Genomic DNA, 24066 nt, shown 5'->3' on the forward strand with positions numbered 1-24066 from the left:
GGTTCATTTTTTTGTTGAGGGAAATAGGCAGCTAAGGACTACAAAAAAAAAACAATTTCTGATTTTGGTAAATTGTGTGAGATTATTAAAACAACGATTAGGACCGTCATATTTCTTTACCACATTTTCTATTTCGCATCACTTTGGGGGGTTGGTGGGATGGGAGGGGGGAGTACCATCCTTCCCCGTCTCGAAAATTGAAGTACGCCCATTTCCTAAAAGCAGTGGCGTAGCGAAGTCGGGTGTCATCCGGTGCGGCACTTAATGGTGTCAACCTCCCCCCCCCCCCCGAGGCGTAGCGACCCTTCCCGGGGACAAACTTTCAAATTTTCGATTTGCCCCCCCCCCCCCCCTCTCAAATTTTCGATTTTGCAACCCCCCTCCCCCCCCCCCTCAAACTTTTGATTTGCACCCCCCTCGAAATTTCGATTTGCACCCCCCCCCCCCTCAAGTTTTTCTCTATATATTTTGCTATTTTTTGCCTTGGTGTCACCCCCCTAAAATGGTGTCACCCGGTGCGGTCCGCGACCCCCGCCCCCCCCCCCCCCCCCTCGTTACGCCTCTGCCTAAAAGTCTGCCCACTCTCTCTCCATTGTAATATGTCTGAAAATAACACAGTACTTAACCCAACATAAAAAAGAGCTGTTGAGGGACTACAGTACACTACACACCTACCTTGTCCTTTTCATAGGATTTGAAAGCAACAATCAAGGAGACGTTATACTGTGTGACCAGTCTCCAGAAATCATTGACCGTAGTGGGCATGGGCAGCTGGGTCAGAAACTGTTTAGGCTGAGTAATCAGACTCTGGTTTCATAAGATACACGTCATTTTAGTTCAGTAATAAGGAATTATATGGCATGATTAAAAATAGAGACATAACTCATTGACATACTGATAAAAATTGTGCAAATCGACAGGTTGTTAAAAACTAAGTTAGGCTTTGTCTTACATATTAAATTATATTTCTTTTTCTACGATAAAAACAGAAACTAAATTCGAGAATATTAAAGTTTAGATAAAATTCAGAATATTCAGGCTTTCTTTTTTAATTTAGGACATATCTTATACACACATACATATTTAATTATATATATATATATATATATATATATATATATATATATATATATATATATATATATATATATATAAAAGTATATATATATATATATATATAGTATATATATATATATAAAAGTATATATATATATATATATATATATATATATATATATATATATATATATATATATAAAAGTATATATATATATATATATATATATATATATATATATATATATATATATATATATAAAAGTATATATATATATATATATATATATATATATATATATAAAAGTATATATATATATATATATATATAAATATATATATATATATATATATATAAAAGTATATATATATATATATATATAAAAGTATATATATATATATATATATATATATATATAAAAGTATATATATATATATATATATATATATATATATATATATATATATATATATATATATATATATATATATATATATATATATATATATATATATATATATATATATATATTGGATTTGATTGGTAAAAAACTAAAAACAAAAAATTAAAAAAAATGTAATTAATAATTTTTAACAAACCATTTAACAAATCACTCCTATAAAATATTCTGATATATTATTCTTTTTAAATAATATAAAAATACATTATAATATCCAACCATTTAAAAATTAATTGAAAAAAAAAACCAGTCATACAGGCAATATGACGGCATTGATATAGGCCGTTTCTTCGCGAGATTCGACTTGTAAAACAGGCTGGTACTTTTTATCTGAATAATGCATAGATGAGTTGAATATAAATTATTATATTGTAAAACTTGTAGTATAAATTTAGACTTGGTTTTCTTTGGCCTGGTGAAGTAGAGTGTACTAATTAAATGAATGAAGACTTGGAATTAATGTGAACATTCGGTAGTCATAATAAAGTTACAGTTGAGCCATCCTAAACATGTATTCATGGTCATAATTTTGTTATTGGCATCCGTTCTTAATCTATTCGTATTAATAAATCAAGTAAAAATAATAACTACATGGTGCAAAACTTCCAAACGTTTTAAAGTACAATTTTTGTGTCCACGAGTAAAAGTAATTGTAACTTTACATTTTGACATTTGTTTTTAATAATTGATTGTGCGCTTGAAAGGTTTTTAATTTACCAACGTGGGCCGGTAACCTGGTATGATAAAGTACATTACACTGTAGAATAGCAAAAGACAATATTTTAAAGATTCGAAAATAAATGCGGAGATCAATACGACATACCTAGAGGATACCTACAATGACAATTAAAAGAAAATAATCAAGAAGAAGAGATAAACCCAAAAATACTTATTGTAGAGAAATTGGAAAAAAACAGTACAATACTTTGGAAAATTTGTGAAGCTCATAAAAGAGAAATATATAAGAAAGTTTTATATGACTTTTGCTCCACTTTGAGTGTTAAAAATCGAAGTAAATTTAGCCATCAGCAAAGTCCAGAGATTTCTACTATCACTAATGTTATATACAATGCAGCAACTTTATGTCACTGCTGCATAATTATATCGGAAATATTGATTTTTATTCAAATGATACTCGTCGTTGTTGATAAATATTTGCCATATGTATCTTTCGATTTACCTGTTAGAATATTGAATTATCTTTAGTATTTTAGTACATTGATATAATAAATAGTTGATACCCGTGTAGAGTGTTGAAATCTATATTTGCACTAACCAATTTTTTTTTTAAATTTATCGTTATTAGTGTTGTTCACTACTTGAACAAAATTTACTATAACCAGATAGAATGTAGAAACAATCGTAATCTTTTTGTACACAAACCTGGTATAATGTTGAATCTATCTTTACTTTTGGGATCTTGAGTAACGTCTCCATCACCGGCAGTAAACTTAATTTCCACACTAAACAGATTCTGAAATAATTGAATATTGTATTGTCATCTGAAACAAAGCTTTCCTGAAAATTTCAGCGCGCTAGCTAACTGGGAAGTGCCCGAAATTTCGATCGCAAGATTTGATGGGAAAACAGACGCGAAAGCAAGTTAAAGAAAACGTGGGAAAAATAAGCATTTGTCTTCAAAAACGTGTTGTCAATTCACACTTAAACAATGTTTAGCTGATCATCGTTAAAGTTTGGGTGGCTGACCCAAAAGTTCCAACCCAAGGCAAATAAGTCAGAAACCCAGCAAGAAAAAAAAATCAGAAATCAATCATAAATAGAGCATCGTAGGCGACAGGACTACAAACTCTGGTTTTTATTTTTGCTGCTTCCAAATCTGAACAGCCACGAAACTTAATGCATAACAATCCTTTGAAATACAAATTATACAATTTTATTCCGGATATCAGAGAATGTAATTTGTCAAACAAGAGTCAAAAGAATTCATACCCCAGCATTATGCGAGCAGTTGGTTTATAATTAGGAAAATTAATGTTGTTTACCAAAGCTTTTTACTATGAAAACGGCAAAGAGATTCAGCTAATAAATACGTTACTTTGAATTCAGTTTCAAAATTAGTTTTCCCGTTGACAACGCTCCCCATGAGATGTACTTTGAGAAAGATGGCGCTGATGTGTGTGTAGCTGCCTGTACAGGCGATGCCAGCCTGCGCGGCGTGGTGCAGGAACATATACTGCTCCTGGAAAACACAGGTTTACATAATTTATTAGTCACTCTCTCTCTCTCTCTCTCTCTCTCTCTCTCTCTCTCTCTCTCTCTCTCTCTCTCTCTCTCTCTTCCTCTCTCCCTTTCTATGTGGCCTGGTGCAGGAACATGTACTGCTCCTGGAAAACACAGGTTTACATAATTTATTAGTCACTCTTTCTCTCTCTCTCTCTCTCTCTCTCTCTCTCTCTCTCTCTCCCTTTCTATGTGGCCTGGTGCAGGAACATGTACTGCTCCTGGAAACCACATCTTTAGTTAACTTCTTTTTCCTACACCACTCTCAAGATTCTATCAAGCTGTTTTTTAGTTGGTTTATTTATATAGCCTCCTCCCACTGTGCATTGAGAACAAAAAACTACAAGAAAATTATAACAAACTTCGAAATCAAATAAGTGAATCAGTTCTAACCGAGGTAGAAAAGATTACATGTAAATGTAATATTTCACTAAATATTTTTAATACTTTTTGTAAGATGAAAAAAAAAATCTTGTAAAACAAACATGTATGTTTAAAACACTTTTGTGGAATGATAGTTAACAATGTCTTTTTATTTGACATGTCAGTAATATTTTTAAAATGTATATGTCAACGTTTTATTTCCCTCGAAAAAATGTATTTGTTAATGTTTTAGTTCACTCGAAAAAAAATGTATTTGTTAATGTTTTAGTTCACTCGAAAAAAAATGTATTTGTTAACGTTTTATTTCACTCGAAAAAAATGTATTTGTTAACGTTGTATTTCACTCAAAAATGTATTTGTTAACTTTTTATTTCACTCGAAAAAATGTATTTGTTAAAGTTTTATTTCACTGAAAAAATGGATTTGTTAACGTTTTATTTCACTCGAAAAAAATGTATTTGTTAAAGTTTTTTTTTCACTCGAAAAAAATGTATTTGTTAACGTTTTATTTCACTCGAAAAAAAATGTATTTGTTAACGTTTTATTTCACTCAAACAAAAAAATGTATTTGTTAACGTTTTATTTCACTCGAAAAAAAATGCAATTTGTTAATATCAATTTAGATCTAGTACTTCTAATTTTACTATATCTGGGTGGGTCAATATAAAAACGTATGATTTACGACTAAAACTGGATACAGTCGACAGCTTCTGAAGTGTAGGCTAATATCGTTTTAGCATAATGTGGAATCTAATATAATTTTTGAAATGGTCAAATAAATTGTCAAATATAAATTGGTCAAATGTAAAACTGAATGATTTTTTAGAAAATAAACTGCATACGTATTGTTAGATATATTTTTTATAAGATTTCATGTTTTGTCAAAGAAAATAAAACTACTTGCATTTTTTTTTCATTATTAAAAATAATTGATTTTATTTAAGACTGGAGAGCAAGTCATAAAACAATGCATTAATTTTAAAAAATCCAGGTAGTAATTTTAATTTTAAAAATTAAATTCAAAAAATTGTGATTAAAAACATTTTCATTTTGTAATATTGAAAGTAAAACCTAGAAATGTTTTTTTTTTAAAGGGAGTTAGAGCAGTAGCGTAGCGAGGGGGGGGGGGGGGGCGGGGGGGGACATATGTCCCCGGGCGCCGAGCTTAGGGGGCGCCAAAATGGGTTGGAAAAATAAATTGAAAGGTTGAGGGGGGTGCAAATTGAAAGTTTGAGGGGGGTGCAAATCAAAATCTCGAGGGGGAGTTGCAAATCGAAAGTTTGGGGGGGGGGGGTGCATATCAAAATCTCGAGGGGGGGGGTTGCAAATCGAAAGTTTGAGGGGGGGGGTGCAAATCAAAATCTCGAGGTGGGGGTGCAAATCGAAAAGTTTGTCCTCGGGCGCCGGGAAGGGTCGCTACGCCTCTGAGGTAGAGTGGTGGACTTACGAAGCTGGCAACCATATTGGGCCTATCTTGTCTGAGTCTAGATACAGTTTCAACAAAGTCCACCGAATGGTTCAGTTTGGCTTGCCGGATCAAATCGTGCAGTGCTATAAAAAGTGAGCTCCTGTTAACACTACTCCTGTTAGGTAAACATAAGGCGTAAACTGTAACATTTGTTGCCTATATATCGGAAAGTATAATTAAAAAGAGTAGTACAGAGTTGCTGGCATTTTTTTTCTAAGAATAACAAGTTTAATATATCATATGTGACCTAGTGATTACTTCCCACTGTGTAACTGGACATTTTCACATAATATGTTAACAGCTCTATAAAGCCATTTTTAATAATTAGGCTACAATACTAATCTAGTCAGTTAACAGTTTCTGAAAATAACACAAAATGTGTCTACCAATGAAACTAAAAGTAGCAATATTTATTTATTTAGAAATTCAGTTATTTTTTGTTATCTATGTATTAAAGCTTACAGCTTACTAACAATAAATATAATTATTTAAACGATTTATTTGGTCTCAGTTAATTCACTTGTATTCAAAAAAAAATTCATTCAGAGCTTACTGGCAGTGTACAAGCGTGACTTCTTCCAGTGTGTTGAGGAAAACCTTGTGTTCAAATTCAACCAAACTCCACAAACACGGGTCAGACCCGTCTTCCGGCCAGGCCGTGTACTGGAAGTGGGTCAACTGACGTGGTGGGTTGTCGTCCTTGTCGTTGGGAAAAAAATAACAGGCATTATATTGATAGATGGTAGAAAAAAACTCGAGTCTCTATTTTAAGCTTTTATGTATTTCACAATACATGTTCTTGTTTTTTTGTTTTTTTTTTGGTTAGTGGTATACGGCAAATATAACTTAATTCTGAATGGGCCAAATCTTGTACATATTTACATAATATTATGACTCATTTGAATATTATTATAAAAATTTGTTTTATTTACACATCATATGTCATTAAATATTTTTAACTTTCATACCCTTATATAAAAATAACCTTAAAATTACTTTTATAATGTCCAAAGTGCGTATTGTATAATCTGTAAAAACTTCTGTTTTCACAGTCTTCAGTGTATAGCAATCAATTTTTTTATTCTTATGTGACCAGTAGCTGTCTTCATTCTGAAATCCACGTTTCGATAAACACATTTAAAATTTTAACTTGTCTTAAAAAGAGCGAAATACATTATATAAACAACAAAGCTATTACAAAATAGTTTCCCAAAATCCTATGTACCGTAACATATTTTACTATGGAGACATTACCAAAAGTTCCTACTATTGTCTAAACACATTTCATATTGTTAACAAAAGGAATAAATTACACATTAAATATGATAATAGTTCTATAGAGCTGATTGTTGTGTTTTTGCAACCTACATCTGTTTTCTCTGTGCTAATCATGGCAATTTTTACAACTTCTTTGTCCCATAGCAGATTGAGAAAGCCAACCGTAGTCTCAGCAACCGGATCTACGAGAAGATGTGACATTATTTGTCATTACATACATGTGGAATAATTTACACTAACTAAGCACATTAGAAAGATATGAATTAATTTCATTTTCATAAAGAGCTTCTAAAACAAGCTGAATTTATTTCAGAGCAAAAGGTGGTAATACATACCATCATAAAAATGGTTTAGATATACCTTAATATTTTGAAAAAACCTCCGTTATACGTTTTAACAGAATAATACAATATGTAAAAATGTCATAAAATTACCTTGTGTGGCTATTAGTTTTTCTTTTGATAGCTTAAAAAATAGAATCATTCAATTTCATTAAATAACAGTGTAGGAATATTTAGATTTTTATTTAACTTTAAATCCTAAAATTATTTGATTAATCTGTGCATATTAGCAGTGTACATATGACTGCTGGATAAACGTAAGTACTAATATGGATACCTGCCGTAAGTTGCAAGGTCACCGAAACAAGAGAACTCTATTTCTCCTGCCCCATGATTCGAAAAAGGCCATTACTTTTTGTATAGAAATAAGTGTTCGATTAAGACCAGAAATTAAGTGGAGAGCGACATTAGCCCTAGACCAGTGGTTCCCAAACTTTTTTCGAGTGGCGACCCCCCCTTTTATAAAAAGTAAGTGACCCGCGACCCCCATAGAATTAAAAAGCCAAAATTAGTAATGGAATTTATACACACTAAAAAAAGATTTTTTCGTAGACGTTCAATATGAACTACCCTTGATAACTGTTTTAATACCATGAGTAAAATTGCATACTATTTCTGAACATTCGCCTTTAAGTTTTTGTTAACGCAAACCTATTTCATTATCAACATTCAATTTTTTTTTAATTTTGTGTTTAATCGGAGAATAGTGTTGAAAATCTATTCGCGAAAAGTCAATCAATTTACGTTTGGGTATGAATGTTGAATGCTACACCAAAATTGTGTGTGCGGTTTTTCATCTTACGCGGAATCATTCTGTAAATCAAACAATGCATCTTGTAATTCGTAGGGAATGCAGGCAACATCAAGGGAAGAAGAGAATGGGTAATGCGACAATGCAGATTCTTCTTTTTTTCAGTTCAGAGAAATAGCGTTGCAGTTCGTTTTCAAGTTAAGATGCCCAGAAATCGCTTCTTTCAAAATTTTAATTATCTCACAATCAGATTCATCTACCACAATGCAGAGTTTTTCAAACGTGGCAATATTTCCAAGATTTATTTTCTTCGCCAATTTTGCAGCTTTGATAAAAAAGCCCCGAGATTATTATGGAAAGTGATAATATTCGTTCATTTTCCCTGAAGTTTAGGTTAAGCTTATGTTGATGTCGAATACATCTGCTAGGTATGATACTCTCTCCAACCAATCTATGTCGTTTTAAGTATACCAAAAGGTCTTGTTTCATTTGCACTTCCAAGAACAATTTGATTTCAGATTTCAATTCAAAAACACATTTCACTACATTTCGTTTGAAAACCAGCCCACTGTAGTGAAGAAAAGCAGAACCTCGTGATCTATTTTGACCTAAACATAGATAGCGCACCATCCGTACAAACCCCCACAGCCGTTTTGACCCATTTTAATCATCCAGTTTCGAAAAACGTATTTATTTTTTCCATGCTATCTTCACAAAATAGCAACTCTTCTTTACTTTCATCTGAATGAATATAGGCAAAGACCAACAACTGCGAACACGAACTAACGTCTGTTGATTCATCAACTTGAAAAGTAAACAATGGTGAAAGTTTGATTTCATTCAAAATTCGCTTTTCAACATCTACGTACGTCTGCTATATTCTGCTGAATATTATTATTATGGAGAGATTTGTTGCATCTTTACTGCACTGGAATCCCCAAAGAAATAACTTCACCATCTTTAACATGCAGCGTTTGATGAGATTTTCTCCTATTGTGTTTTTTTTTTTTTTTTTTTTTTTTGCATTTTCTATAGTGACTTTATTTGATGCTTGCACTAATGCTGTGCTTCCTTGGTCGCGACCCCAGTTTGGGAACCTCTGCTCTAGACGATACACATGGCCGAATTTACTGTTCACGAGTGTTTTAGCACCGATTAGCTTAAAATTAACGTTAATCCGGCCATCTGTATCACCGGACTGATTTACTGACTGTTGCTACTTCATCTTGTTTTATAAAAACTGTTTTTAGACTATAGTAGACTCAGAGGCGCAGCGAGGGGGGGGGGGGCGGATCGCACCGGGTGACACCATTTAGGGGGGTGACACCAAGGAAAAAAAAGAGCAAAATATATAGAGAAAAACTTGAGGGGGGTGCAAATCGAAAACTTGAGGGGGTGCAAATCGAAAGTTTGATGAGGGGGGGGGGGGGTGCAAATCGAAAATTTGTCCCCGGGAGGGGTCGCTACGCCTCTAGGGGGTGACACCATTAAGTGCCGCACCGGGTGACACCCGACCTCGCTACGCCACTGAGTAGACTTGAAGGTAAAATGTTAACCATTTAATATCTAATTAGATTTGAAAAAATAGAAACTCTTGCATTTTTATCGGGAATGAAATTCTTTGGAATGTTTAAACAAAGGTCATAATTCTGTACACAATCTAAACAAAAAAAAAATAATTAATTAAAAAATAATAATAATCCGCAGATTCAACAAACGAAAAAAATAAAAAATCTATAAAGTAAAAATCTCCGGCCTCACCGCCAGAAATGAAGGGGTGAAGAAATTGGCTGGCCTTTGCGGTGGCCAAGGTGTGACTCTGATGAAAGAATGGTCATCTGGGGAGGGAAACCAATGTTCAGTGGGAATCAAACGTGTGTTCAAATAAACACATACAAATGTATGGGAAATGTAGTTGTTAAATCTTGATTGTTAATACAGTTTATTCAACGTATTTTATATTACATATTAAAATAAAATAACAATGGAAAATGGTGCAATGGAGAAAAAAAATTATGACACACCGGCTACACCTTAGTGACACCCTCGTACACTCCAGTCACACTAAGCTATATTTAAGTCACTCTACACAACACTTCAGTCACACTAGGCTATACTTTTTATACCCTGTTACATTTCTGTCTTATAATGCTTTAATTGTTAAAAGTATAAAACACCATAATTTTTATATTATTTTTTACAAAATCCCACTTAGACCCAGCAACATTCACGTGCTAACGTTATGTTTTACCCACTAACACACTTAAGCTTATTTCCCCACAAACATTTCATTCATAACACGGTGACGATCGTATAAGAAACCAACGACTTACAAGTGGCCGCCGTGTCTTTTTTCTCAGTTTTTTCACCTATATACACAGTTGGTATAGACTGTAAAAAATAAATTTTTAAAATCAAACACATGCGTATTTTTTGTACTCAACTATTTACATTATAAATCAATAGACAATAACATTCAAATTAAAAAAAAATGTTATGACTACCTTGAACTGGGTGAGAAAAAAATTCGTGTTGTGTCCCATTATGTGGGTCTTTAGCTGTGAGATGGGTACTGACGTCGACACCACGGGCTTTTCAACTGGAGCTACAGCAAACATAGACATATAAAACAACTGGAGCTACATCAAACATAGACATATAAAACAACTGGAGCTACATCAAACATAGACATATAAAACAACTGGAGCTACATCAAACATAGACATATAAAACAACTGGAGCTACATCAAACATAGACATATAAAACAACTGGAGCTACATCAAACATAGACATATAAAACAACTGGAGCTACATCAAACATAGACATATAAAACAACTGGAGCTACATCAAACATAGACATATAAAACAACTGGAGCTACATCAAACATAGACATATAAAACAACTGGAGCTACATCAAACATAGACATATAAAACAACTGGAGCTACATCAAACATAGACATATAAAAAAACTGGAGCTACATCAAACATAGACATATAAAACAACTGGAGCTACATCAAACATAGACATATAAAACAAGTGACGTTTGCCTTTTCAACTGGAGCTACAGCAAACATAGACATATAAAACAAGTGACGTTTGCCTTTTCAACTGGAGCTACAGCAAACATAGACATATAAAACAAGTGACGTTTGCCTTTACAACTGGAGCTACATCAAACATAGACATATAAAACAAGTGACGTTTGCCTTTTCAACTGGAGCTACAGCAAACATAGACATATAAAACAAGTGACGTTTGCCTTTTCAACTGGAGCTACATCAAACATAGACATATAAAACAAGTGACGTTTGCCTTTTCAACTGGAGCTACAGCAAACATAGACATATAAAACAAGTGACGTTTGCCTTTTCAACTGGAGCTACATCAAACATAGACATATAAAACAAGTGACGTTTGCCTTTTCAACTGAAGCTACATCAAACATAGACATATAAAACAAGTGACGTTTGCCTTTTCAACTGGAGCTACATCAAACATAGACATATAAAACAAGTGACGTTTGCCTTTTCAACTGGAGCTACATCAAACATAGACATATAAAACAAGTGACGTTTGCACCAAGGCAGGTTTCTCGCATGGACGTGTAGCGAATGCAACAAATATAGAAAAGAACACACATATATAGAATGCAATCTATTATATATATATATATATATATATATATATATATATATATATATATATATATATATATATATATATATATATATTTTAGAAGATGCCTGGACTCTCCTTAAGATTGAGTGTTTGTGCGAATGTGTTGTGCGTGCGTGTATGTGTGTAAGCGTGCGTGCGTGAGTTTGTTTAGTAGCAGTAAAAATTAAACTGATGAAAAAATACTATTGGAAAGAGATCAGGGGATAAAACAAAAGAAAAACAAATTATATTTACCAGCGTAAGGCTCTGTCTGGATTTGCTTCATTTTTCTGTTTAAAAAATGTGAAAAATATGATTTGGATTAACCTTTGTAATGACATATTTAATATTTTTATCATTTTTTTTCCAATTGCTATAGCAATTGTATTGGAATAGAACATATTTATTCTTTATTAAAATATTACTTAACACGACAAACCTTAATAGGAAAATAATGATGATGACGATGAGAATAATTATGATGGGCACTGCAAACAGCAAATACATTCCAAGATCAGATTTTTCTTCTTCATCTGCAGATGTATTAGATATTTATTTATTTTAATAGTGTATACAATTTTCTTTTTAATAATATACGATTGGGCATACAAAATTATAATTAAACTTATAGAGAATAAACAAAGGAAGATAAAATATACACACAAATAAACTGTTAACCAAACTCCTTTGTGTGAGTTGTACTAGTAATGGTGTCACCTTGTTTAAGATAGAGTGAAAATACTATCAGTTTTATTGTTGTCCAAAACCCTCATTGGGGTCAATGCGGTACAACTGTATTCTCTCACAGTGGCGTAGGCAGGGGGGAGGTTAGAGGGGGCTCATAACCCCCCCCCCCCACCATAGACCCCTCGGTATATATATAAAAAGTATGAGGGGGGTGCAAATCGAAAGTTTGACGGGAGGGGGTGCAAATCGAAAGTTTGTCCCCTGGTAAAAATTGGATCCCCCCCCCCTTGAGACGATCCTGGATACGCCACTGTTCTCTCACAATGTTGGTCTTGGTTCTCTTTAAACAATCTTTACTGTACTTGTTTTGCCTTCCCCTTCTCAGCTATCCTGTCACAGTGCCAATCTTTGTTCATTTGGATTGGCCGTAGTTTTGTGTGACATGCCTATACCATCTCTCTTGTTTTAACCATGCCCAATAGACTCTAAACGGGGCTTATCGTTGAAAGTGATCAAATAAATGACTTCAACATTAGTTATGTGATGTATGTATGAGATACATTGATCTCTGAGTAGACAACTCATTTCCATGTGTCTGTTTTCATAGTTATTAAGAACTAGGTATTAATTACATCAGAGGCGTAGCGACATTTCCCGGCGCCCGGGGACAAACTTTCTATTTGCACCCCCCCCCCCCTTCCAAACTTTCGATTTGCAACCCCCCCCCCCCTCGAACTTTGGATTTGCACCCCCCCCCCCTCGAACTTTTCATTTGCAACCCCCCTCAAACTTTCATTTTAGCGCCCCCCCCTGAGGTCGGCGCCCGGGGACATATGTCACCCCCCCCCCCTCGCTACGCCTCTGAATTACATTTGTCTAAGAAGATGTTCAAAATACCTGAAGCCTGTGACCTAGAAGCGCCTGTCCTTAGAATACAGTCACCGGTGACGGGGGTGACACAACCTCAAGCTGCCGACGGTCTGGTAAAGACAGTCTTTGCTGCACTGTCGCAAACATTTGAAGCCGAACGTAGTGTTACTGCACTCTATGGAGTAGCAGAGGTATTCTATGAATCAAGATATAAGGGCTAAAGTCGATCTATAACTCAAGATATAAGGGCTAAAGTCGATCTATGACTCAGATATAAGGGCTAAAGTCGATCTATGACTCAAGATATAAGGGCTAAAGTCGATCTATGACTCATGATATAAGGGCTAAAGTCGATCTATGACTCAAGATGTAAGGGCTAAAGTCGATCTATGACTCAGATATAAGGGCTAAAGTCGATCTATGACTCATGATATAAGGGCTAAAGTCGATCTATAACTCAAGATATAAGGGCTAAAGTCGATCTATGACTCAAGATATAAGGGCTAAAGTCGATCTATGACTCAAGATATAAGGGCGAAAGTCGATCTATAACTCAAGATATAAGGGCTAAAGTCGATCTATGACTCAAGATATAAGAGCTAAAGTCGATCTATGACTCAAGATATAAGGGCTAAAGTCGATCTATAACTCAAGATATAAGGGATGAAGTCGATCTATAACTCAAGATATAAGGGATGAAGTCGATCTATAACTCACTTTCTTAAGTTTAAAGCGTATCTGTAGCTCGGGTAATTAAAACAAAATTAGCTGTTTAACTCAGTTTCTGAGTTTTTAAAGAGGTTTTATAACACGCGTTGGCTGTGGAATACCAAAGGATAGAGTGACTTTATAACACTCGTTGTCTGTGGTATACAAAAAGATAAAGTGACTTTATAACACGCGTTGGCTGTGGTATACCAGAGTATAAAGTGGTTTTATAACAAGCCCTAATTGTTACAGTGGTTAACTCAGAGTGTTTGGAACTATAAGCTGACGTGCATGTACTTCACGAAATAAAATGTACTTTAAAATTTCTTCTTAATGATCCCAATTGATTTTGTGTAGGGAACTATGCCCCTAATTTTTCTCAACTTGAAACATTTTTTATTTCGGTGTTTAAGCATCACTAATTGTTGAGCAAATTTCGGCTTAATAAAAAAAAAAAAACTTTACAGATACAAAGATACAAAGTTTATGAAAGTAATAAAATGCTAATTTCAATTTACATTCAATTAATGTTAGAGACAGTGAGAAATAAATATATGGGTATAAGCCGATGGATGCAGTAAAATCATTGCAGGATAAGTTCAGTATTAATCAATAAAGTTTCAAGTAGAAAATATGCTTGATACTCGAAAGAGTTTACCCAAATGCAATAAATAAGGCATTGCTGAATAGTCAAAATATGGAATGTATATATATATATATATATATATAATATATATATAATATATATATATATATATATATATATATATATATATATATATATATATATATATATATATATATATATATATATATATATATATATATATACAATTAGTTGAATTCTAGCAGATGTTTTAAACAGTACACTTGAAAAGCATATAGGTTTGGTCCTATAAGACATCCCATACTTTTAGCGACTTATAAAATATTGTCTGTACAAAGTCCTTCTGTGTTGGAAACCGAACACAGTTTAGAGAAAGTAATTGCCGCTTGAGCTTAGTGCGGACCTCGCTCGCGTCAAATGCAACATGTATCCCAAAATGTTACCAATAGCAGTTTTCAATAAAAATGAACGATTTATCGTTAATCCTGCAATACGAAAAAAAAATTACCATTTTCACAGAAGTCTCCGATTCTCCCTGGAAGACAGATACATTTTCCGGTTTCCGTGTCGCAATTGTTTGGTCCGCACTCAAGCGTGCATCTGTCACTCGTTTGGTTACCGCCCCCATCTATTTGTGTAAGACAATAAAGGTGTTTCATAAAACATGCTCAAAGATACACACAAACGCATACACAATAAATTACACACATATTATTCTATATGCATATATTCATATTGTCTTACATCAAAATAATATGTATCGATATAATGTATATCTATATCAAATATATTATCTACATCTACATCTACATCTACATCTACATCTACATCTACATCTACATCTACATCTACATCTACATCTTCATCTACATCTACATCTACATCTACATCTACATCTACATCTACATCTACATCTACATCTACATCTACATCTACATCTACATCTACATCTACATCTACATCTACATCTACATCTACATCTACATCTACATCTACACCTACATTTACACCTACACCTACACCTACACCTACACCTACACCTACACCTACACCTACACCTACACCTACACCTACACCTACACCTACACCTACACCTACACCTACACCTACACCTACACCTACACCTACACCTACACCTACACCTACACCTACACCTACACCTACACCTACACCTACACCTACACCTACACCTACACCTACACCTACACCTACACCTACACCTACACCTACACCTACACCTACACCTACACCTACATCTACATCTACATCTACATCTACATCTACATCTACATCTACATCTACGGACCTTGAGTGTGAAGCTCAACCTACCGTTGTCACAATTGTCTCCATAAAGCTCTGGCGGGCACATTAAACAAACCCCATCCGTTACGCTACACAGTTCGTCTATACAGTTACTGCTACACCTAGCCTCACAGTTCTGGCCGAAGTAATGAACATCACACTCTAGGAACGGAACAAACTTCAAGTTGTAGCTTTTAAAATATAACAAATATAAATTGTAACTGGTAAAGGATGTATAATATAAACTGGTTAGGGAGGATTAGGTTTTAAGATTACAGTAAATATTACAGTAAATATTAAAGTAAATATACGCAGGTAAAGTGTATTACAAACGGTATAAATGTTAGTCATTGAAGTTAGTTCGTTTTTTTGAAATATGTGTTTCTAAATTAGAACATTTATCTAAATGTAAGTCTTTTTTTTATGTAACCTTAACACTAAACATAATAGTTTTTCTAAGATATAATAATTTTTAATGGATATATATATATATATATATATATATATATATATATATATATATATATATATATATGATGACAGGACAAATAATCTCAGGACAATTGATCTCAGACAAAATATCTCGGACAACATATCTCACACCTTAATTTTAATAGTGTATTTGATAGTTGATCTGACATTTTTTTATAGACTTTCACACGGTTTTGTTTACTATGTTAAATATTGTTTATAGGCCTATTTACATTTGTCATATTGCACTAAAGATTTTAAAACTGAGATTAATAATATAGTATTCGAGGTTAACGAATGTTTTCAATAGACAGCGTAGGTAGGCTTGCCAAAAAATGAGACAATCCTACCATGAAATAACAATAAAGACACTCATTCGTATCAAGGTGGCCACCTGCTTTGATGGCAGAGACATGCCTTAAGGGAAAGACATCCGCCTTCCATTGACAATACAACAAGCATCTAAAGTCAATAGTTATGTGTCGGTCACACCTCAGTGATCAGATGACCAATGCTTATTTAAACGACAGCAGTCATCGCGGAGCTAAGTTTGTGTAGTGTGCATGCAAACAAAGCAGTATTAGTGATGATTAATCAGCTATGGCAGCTTTTGTAATCTGGTGAATTTAAAAGGGCCACAAGTGGAGCAGCAGCATTTGGAAATGTGCAGTTAGAAAATGTCGCGCAAGAGTTCACATAGTATTGGAGAGGTGTGATCATACCTGCCAGCAAAGAAACGTAAACGTTATGTTTGTGTTGGTGATCCAATAAAAAAAATAGTTTTACGTTATGAAAATGAAGACCTATTCACATTTTAAAAAAATATTTCGCGTGTTTTTGAACATTAATGTTGTATAGCTACCGTTACTTTATTTGTTTATTATACCTTTCAGGCTAAAGGAGTAATTTTGTTTTAATTTTTACTTTTTGAATCAAATGCTATTACAAAGGGTAAGTTTAATAAATCTTTTGATGCTTTGTTAAGCTTAACAAATTCACTGAATTCACAATTTTCTTCGTAAAAAAGTAAGCAAAACCATATTGACAGTCAATTAAAAAAAAAGTTCAATTCAACTAAAATCATCGTACGTAGGCCAACTACTAAACTTTTGCTGTGAGATATTTTGTCTGAGATATTTTGTCTGAGATCATTTGTCCATGATATATTTTGTCCTGGTATCTTTTGTCCGTGAGATCATTTGTCCTTGAGATCATTTGTCCTGAGATCATTTGTCCTGAGATAATTTGTCCGTGAGATGTTTTGTCTGAGAAATTTTGTCTGATATCATTTGTCCATGATATCATTTTGTCCTGATGTATTTTGTCCTGGTATCTTTTGTCCGTGAGATCATTAGTCCTTGAGATCATTTGTCCTGAGATCATTTGTCCTGAGATCATTTGTCCGTGAGATGTTTTGTCTGAGATATTTTGTCTGAGATCATTTGTCATGGAACCATATATATATATATATATATATATATATATATATATATATATATATATATATATATATATATATATATATATATATATATATATATATATATATATATATATATATATATATATATATATACAAAGATGTAAACATTGGGTGAATTTTAGTAGAACATAGACTTACAAGACAGCACACCTAACGTCTGAAGCTGGACCTACCCTTGTCGCAGAAGTCCCCTTGACGTCCAGGTGGGCAGCTTAAACAAACGCCATCCGTTATGCTACACAGTTGGTCTACACAATCCTGGCTACACACTGAATTACACTGCACGCCGTAGTAATGTTCTTCACACGCTGAAAACATACCAAAATTCAAACCGTCCTTTAAGAAATATATTATGTTCCAAACTATAGACATCTCAACTAAATTTTACCAACTTATTTTCGCTTGTCAAATGCTTGAAATCTTATTTAGTATTTGTAATAAACGTAGTGTTTCTTCCAGACTTTTTTCTCCGGGGGGGGGGGGGGGGGGAAACACTTGAAATTTTCGGGGGGGGGGGGGGCGGCCAATATTTTTCTGGGGGCGGACAATTAGTAAAAGTGTATGTATACTATATAAAATTAATCTCATTCGGGGAGGGGGGGAAGGGGCGGTAGACTTTCTTCTGGGGAGGCAGAGCCCCCCCCCCCCCCCCCCCTCCCCTCGAAGAGATGCCTGGAAGAAACTCTGAATAAACGTGAATCATTAGTCTTGGAAAAAAAACAGCTTCCACCTTAAATGTTCACATCAATACATGTAGCAGGATATCTGAATCAAATTAAAATCTGTCTAAATGACCCAAACTTGCTTTCGTGCCGTGAAACTGCGTATACGTTTAAGCTGTGAGAAGTAAATTTCAACATATAAGTAATTAAAAAAAAATGTCTGTGTTTCGGGCTAAAAAATGTTCTCCAGCTCCACGTTTTCTTTCTTCTTAAAACCTGTGTTGCTACTAATTAGGTGAAGTAGACTTACACTGAACAGTATCCAACCTACCCAGAGGCGTAGCGAGGGGGGGGGGGGGTGCGGACCGCACCGGGTGACACCATTTAGGGGGGGGGTGACACCAAGGCAAAAAATATTGAGAGAAAAATTTGAAGGGGGGGGGGGGGATGCAAATCGAAAGTTCGAGGGGGGTGCAAATCGAAAGCTCGAGGTGGGGTGCGAATCGAAAATTGAAAGTTTGTCTCCGGGAAGAGTCGCTACGCCTCTGAGGGGGGGGTGGGGGGGGGGGTCACACCATTAAGTGCCGCACCGGGTGACACCCGACCTCGCTACGCCACTGAACCTACCATGTTCACAGAATGCGCCGTATCGTCCTTCAGGGCACCGCACACATGTCCCGTCTAGATCGTCACATATTCTGTTCGTACAGTTCGTGCTACACGGCAGTTCGCAGCCCGGGCCGTAGGTATATATATCGCAGTCTGTGAAAGTAAACACATTCAGGTAATTGTTGTCCATGTGTGAATAGAAAAGTAGTATAATTCAATACATTACAATACTTGCTTGAGTACTAGTAAATGTGTAAAATAAAAACAAGTGTAAAAATTAATTTTGTAAAAACAAGCTTTTAATTGCAGTGAAAATAGGAAATAAAACTCATAAGTTACTAAAGCTTTTATAAATAAAAGAAATATAAGTTTTATTTTTCTTATTTTCATTGCCTTTAAAAGCTTGTTATTAAATGAACTGAAAATAAGAAAATAAAACTCATAAGCGACCATAGCTTTTATGAAGGAAATAAACATAATTTTTATTTTCTTATTTCCAGTGCATTCAGAAGATTGTTATCAGGAATTATTTTTTTTTAAATATTTTATAAATTTATAATTTTGTAATAATTCATCTTTTTTTTTAAAAATCGACACTACCGATGCGGCGACAAAAATGTCTGCATGAATTCACCATCAGTAACTCAGTGAGACCCTGGAGCTGGCTGCTGACTAATGAATCAAGTCATATTACTGAACCGCTGTGCAGGACGCCCAATCAACGGAAACCAAGAGCTAAGATAGCCATTCTGAAACTCTGTCGCCCAACTGTATAATGAGAAAATCACACCCTCCCTGGCGACGCCAATAAGATATTTTAATTTGTTTCTCCGCAGAAATATTTTCGGGAGTATTCTCCTCAACTGCCCGAAGCTTAATCACACTGAACGTTGTCAAAAACAACAGAATTTAATTTTGTGTATACCGTAAATAGAGAAAAATCGAAGCAAAAACTGGAGAGCCGCTCTTGCAAAATTGTTTTTTTTTTCTTTTAAAAAAAAACCTCCCCAGATGTATTCTCTACTACTTCCCAAAGTTTCACGCAATCGTATGAAAGATGTAGCAATGCATATAGGACAAATGAACAAACAAACCGACATACTTTCATTTATATAGAGAGAATCTATCGAGCGGTCGCTTGCATGTAATCTTGTTATACCCTTTTAATTTCGAAACCATTTAGTCAATTTTAAATGACTAATTTAACATCTCATTATTTTTTTTTAAATAAATAGCCTTGTATTGTCATCAATATCATCAAACTTTGAACGAAATCGCTACATTAAAAGTAGGTCAAAATTGAGTTTTAAGATCTGTGATAAACCTACAAATAGACGTTGTCTAATTAGTAAAAGCTTATAAAAACTAAAATAGTCAGGAGACCGCAATAGGTGTCTAAGTGCTAGTAAGCATGTCAATATGAAACTAGCTTATGTCAATATAAAACTAGCTTATGTCTATATAAAACTAGCTTATGTCGATATAAACCTAGCTTATGTCTATATAAAACTAGCTTATGTCGATATAAACCTAGCTTATGTCAATATAAAACTAGTATATATCAATATAAAACTAGCTTATTTCAATATAAAACTAGCTTATGTCAATATAAAACTAGCTTATGTCAATATAAAACTAGCTTATGTCAATATAAAACTAGCATATGTCAATATAAAACTAGCTTATGTCAATATAAAACTAGCTTATGTCAATATAAAACTAGCTTATGTCAATATAAAAATAGTTTATGTCAATATAACACTAGCTTATGTCGATATAAAACTAGCTTATGTCAATATAAAACTAGCTTATGTCAATATAAAACTAGCTTATGTCAATATAAAACTAGCTTATGTCAATATAAAACTAGCTTATGTCAATATAAAACTAGCTTATGTCAATATAAAACTAGCTTATGTCAATATAAAACTAGCTTATGTCAATATAAAACTAGCTTATGTCAATATAAAACTAGCTTATGTCAATATAAAACTAGCTTGTCAATATAAAACTAGCTTATGTTAATATAAAACTAGCTTATGTCAATATAAAACTAGCTTATGTCAGTATAAAACTAGCTTATGTCAATATAAAACTAGCTTATGTCAATATAAAACTAGCTTAAGTAAATATAAAACTAGCTTATGTCAATATAAAACTAGCTTGTGTCAATATAAAACTAGCTTATGTCAATATAAAGCTAGCTTATGTCAATATAAAACTAGCTTATGTCGATATAAAACTAGTTTATGTCAATATAAAACTAGCTTATGTCATTATAAAATTAGCTTATGTCGATATAAAACTAGCTTATGTCAATATAAAACTAGCTTATGTCAATATAAAACTAGCTTATGTCAATATAAAACTAGCTTATGTCAATATAAAACTAGCTTATGTCAATATAAAACTAGCTTATGTCAATATAAAAATAGCTTATGTCGATATAAAACTAGCTTATGTCAATATAAAACTAGCTTATGTCAATATAAAACTAGCTTATGTCAATATAAAACTAGCTTATGTCAATATAAAACTAGCTTATGTCAATATAAAACTTGCTTATGTCAATATAAAACTAGCTTATGTCAATATAAAACTAGCTTATGTCAATATAAAACAAGCTTATGTCAATATAAAACTTGCTTACGTCAATATAAAACTAGCTTATGTCAATATAACACTTGCTTAAGTCAATATAAAACTAGCTTATGTCAATATAAAACTAGCTTATGTCAATATAAAACTAGCTTATGTCAATATAAAACTAGCTTATGTCAATATAAAACTAGCTTATGTCAATATAAAACTAGCTTATGTCAATATAAAACTAGCTTATGTCAATATAAAACTAGCTTATGTCAGTATAAAACTAGCTTATGTTAATATAAAACTAGCTTATGTCAATATAAAACTAGCTTATGTCAATATAAAACTAGCTTATATCAATATAAAACTAGCTTGTGTCAATATAAAACTAGCTTATGTCAATTTAAAACTAGCTTATGTCAATATAAAACTAGCTTATGTCAATATAAAACTAGCTTATGTCAATATAAAACTAGCTTATGTCAATTTAAAACTAGCTTATGTTAATATAAAAATAGCTTATGTCAATATAAAACTAGCTTATGTCAATATAAAACTAGCTTATGTCAATATAAAACTAGCTTATGTCAATATAAAACTAGCTTATGTCAATATAAAACTAGATTATGTCAAAACTAGATTACCTTGATCGCAAAAGTCTCCCTTCATACCGGCTGGACATGTAGGACACCTGCCTGTGGCGCCGTCACAATCGTTACATTTGCTGCTACAGTTCATTGAACAATCAAGGCCGTAGGTTCCCGTTGCGCACCCTAAAATCAGGTTTAATCAACATTTAAATGTCCGGGCTTTAATTTCCTGACTTGGATTTTAAACATAAATCTTGCCAGACAGTCTTGAGACACGTTTGAACACATTTTAAGACAGTCAAAAAAAGATTTTAAAATCTTAAAACAGTTAAAATATGTTAAAATGAGCTTGAAGCAATTTGTAAAGTATGTTTGTAAAGTCTCAAAAGTAAAAACATAAGTTTTTACAGTCTTGTGGAAGTCTTAGTATATATTCATGAATTTGTAGCAATTTTTACAAAAAAATACTATAAATTTTTGAGAAAGTTAAAAATAATAGATTTATAAAAGCTAGAACTAACTTAAAACAAATATTTTTCAAAATTTTGAGAATTTAATTTATTTAAAAACCATTTTAAAATAATTTCTTTAAACCCGAAAACTAATATTGCAGCGCGTGATCACCCAAACTTCCAATATGTCTTCATAAAATCCTTATTCGAACCAAAATTTATTTTCAAAACTCTATTTTTGTTTGACCATATAAACATAACATCATTATCGTTAGGCATGCATTCTTCTTTAGCATTTATATCGTGCTTTCATTTAATTACATAAGAACAAATTATGCTATATATATATATATATATATATATATATATATATATATATATATATATATATATATATATATATATATATAAGAACATAAATAAGAACAAATTATGCTATATATGATTATATCATTTATATATATATATATATATATATATATATATATATATATATATATATATATATATATATATATATATATATATATATATATATAAGTATTATTTAAATTATTGCATGCAATAAACTTAATATAATTAGTTCCGTTTAATTATTATATATTGATACGTTTCAAGGCCCAAGTAAGCACATATGAATATTAAATAAATAATTTTACTTTAAAAAGAAAAGTAACATGTAAGTATAAAACAGCAAAACTAACATATTCTGATCATAAAACTATTGGTGGACGTTTGCATACAATCTAATTGCGTCTTACGTATTTACAACTTGATAATTGTTTTGTTCGAGTATGTATAGTGCTTGAAGATTATGAACCAAAATAACAAAGAACTTGTTGCTGATGTTCAAAGATTCACACATACCCACGATATACGTAGGTAAAATGTTGGGAAGCCTCTGGTATCTTGTTATAAAATCTGAAACGTTGGACGATAAATTCATGTACACAAATTATAACAAATTATAACACCGTAACTTGTTATAAAGTAAGTTTTATCCTTGACCTCAGTGAACATACAGATAATATCAGAATTCAAAAACTACTTACCGGATTTACATCCAAAGCTTACAAGAGGATTACATATATAACCACACACCTCAGCAATTTCACAATCTTTGTTCTCCTTCCGGCACGTGCAGTTAATCTCACACTCCAGTCCATGATACAAGCTTGGACACACAAAATCTATCATGGGAACAAGCGATCACACAAATACTATCATGGGAGACAAGCGATTACACAATATCTATTATGGGAGACAAGCGATTACACGAAATCTATAATGTAAATGTTTCCAATTTTAATATGAATAAGTCTCAATAAAATGACTCTCTGTAAATTTAATGTTATCCTGTCAACTGACCTTCAATTGTCAATACTCCATATTCA

The 24066-nt window shown here is 32.9% G+C and overlaps 1 protein-coding gene across 1 annotated transcript; it reads right to left on the bottom strand.

The window, feature by feature from the left end:
- Positions 1-663: 663 nt before the first annotated feature.
- On the bottom strand, positions 664-23856 carry LOC131940776 (receptor-type tyrosine-protein phosphatase alpha-like). Its single transcript, XM_059299575.1, has 22 exons — positions 23725-23856; positions 23540-23593; positions 22275-22403; positions 19060-19194; positions 17944-18078; positions 15844-15978; positions 15023-15142; positions 13227-13374; positions 12082-12175; positions 11898-11932; positions 10485-10585; positions 10314-10371; positions 9742-9818; positions 7323-7353; positions 6979-7070; positions 6607-6720; positions 6164-6309; positions 5590-5725; positions 3574-3717; positions 2901-2991; positions 1774-1847; positions 664-807 (listed from the first exon to the last, which is right to left on the bottom strand). Exons 9-22 carry the CDS (start codon positions 12147-12149, stop codon positions 664-666), a joined length of 1311 nt encoding a protein of 436 aa, XP_059155558.1. The 5' UTR covers positions 12150-12175; positions 13227-13374; positions 15023-15142; positions 15844-15978; positions 17944-18078; positions 19060-19194; positions 22275-22403; positions 23540-23593; positions 23725-23856.
- Between the last annotated feature and the right edge of the window lie 210 nt (positions 23857-24066).

This window comes from Physella acuta, unplaced genomic scaffold, assembly GCF_028476545.2.
Source record: "Physella acuta isolate Inbredline_101_S28 unplaced genomic scaffold, ASM2847654v3 ptg000330l, whole genome shotgun sequence".
In the NCBI taxonomy this organism is placed as follows: domain Eukaryota; kingdom Metazoa; phylum Mollusca; class Gastropoda; family Physidae; genus Physella; species Physella acuta.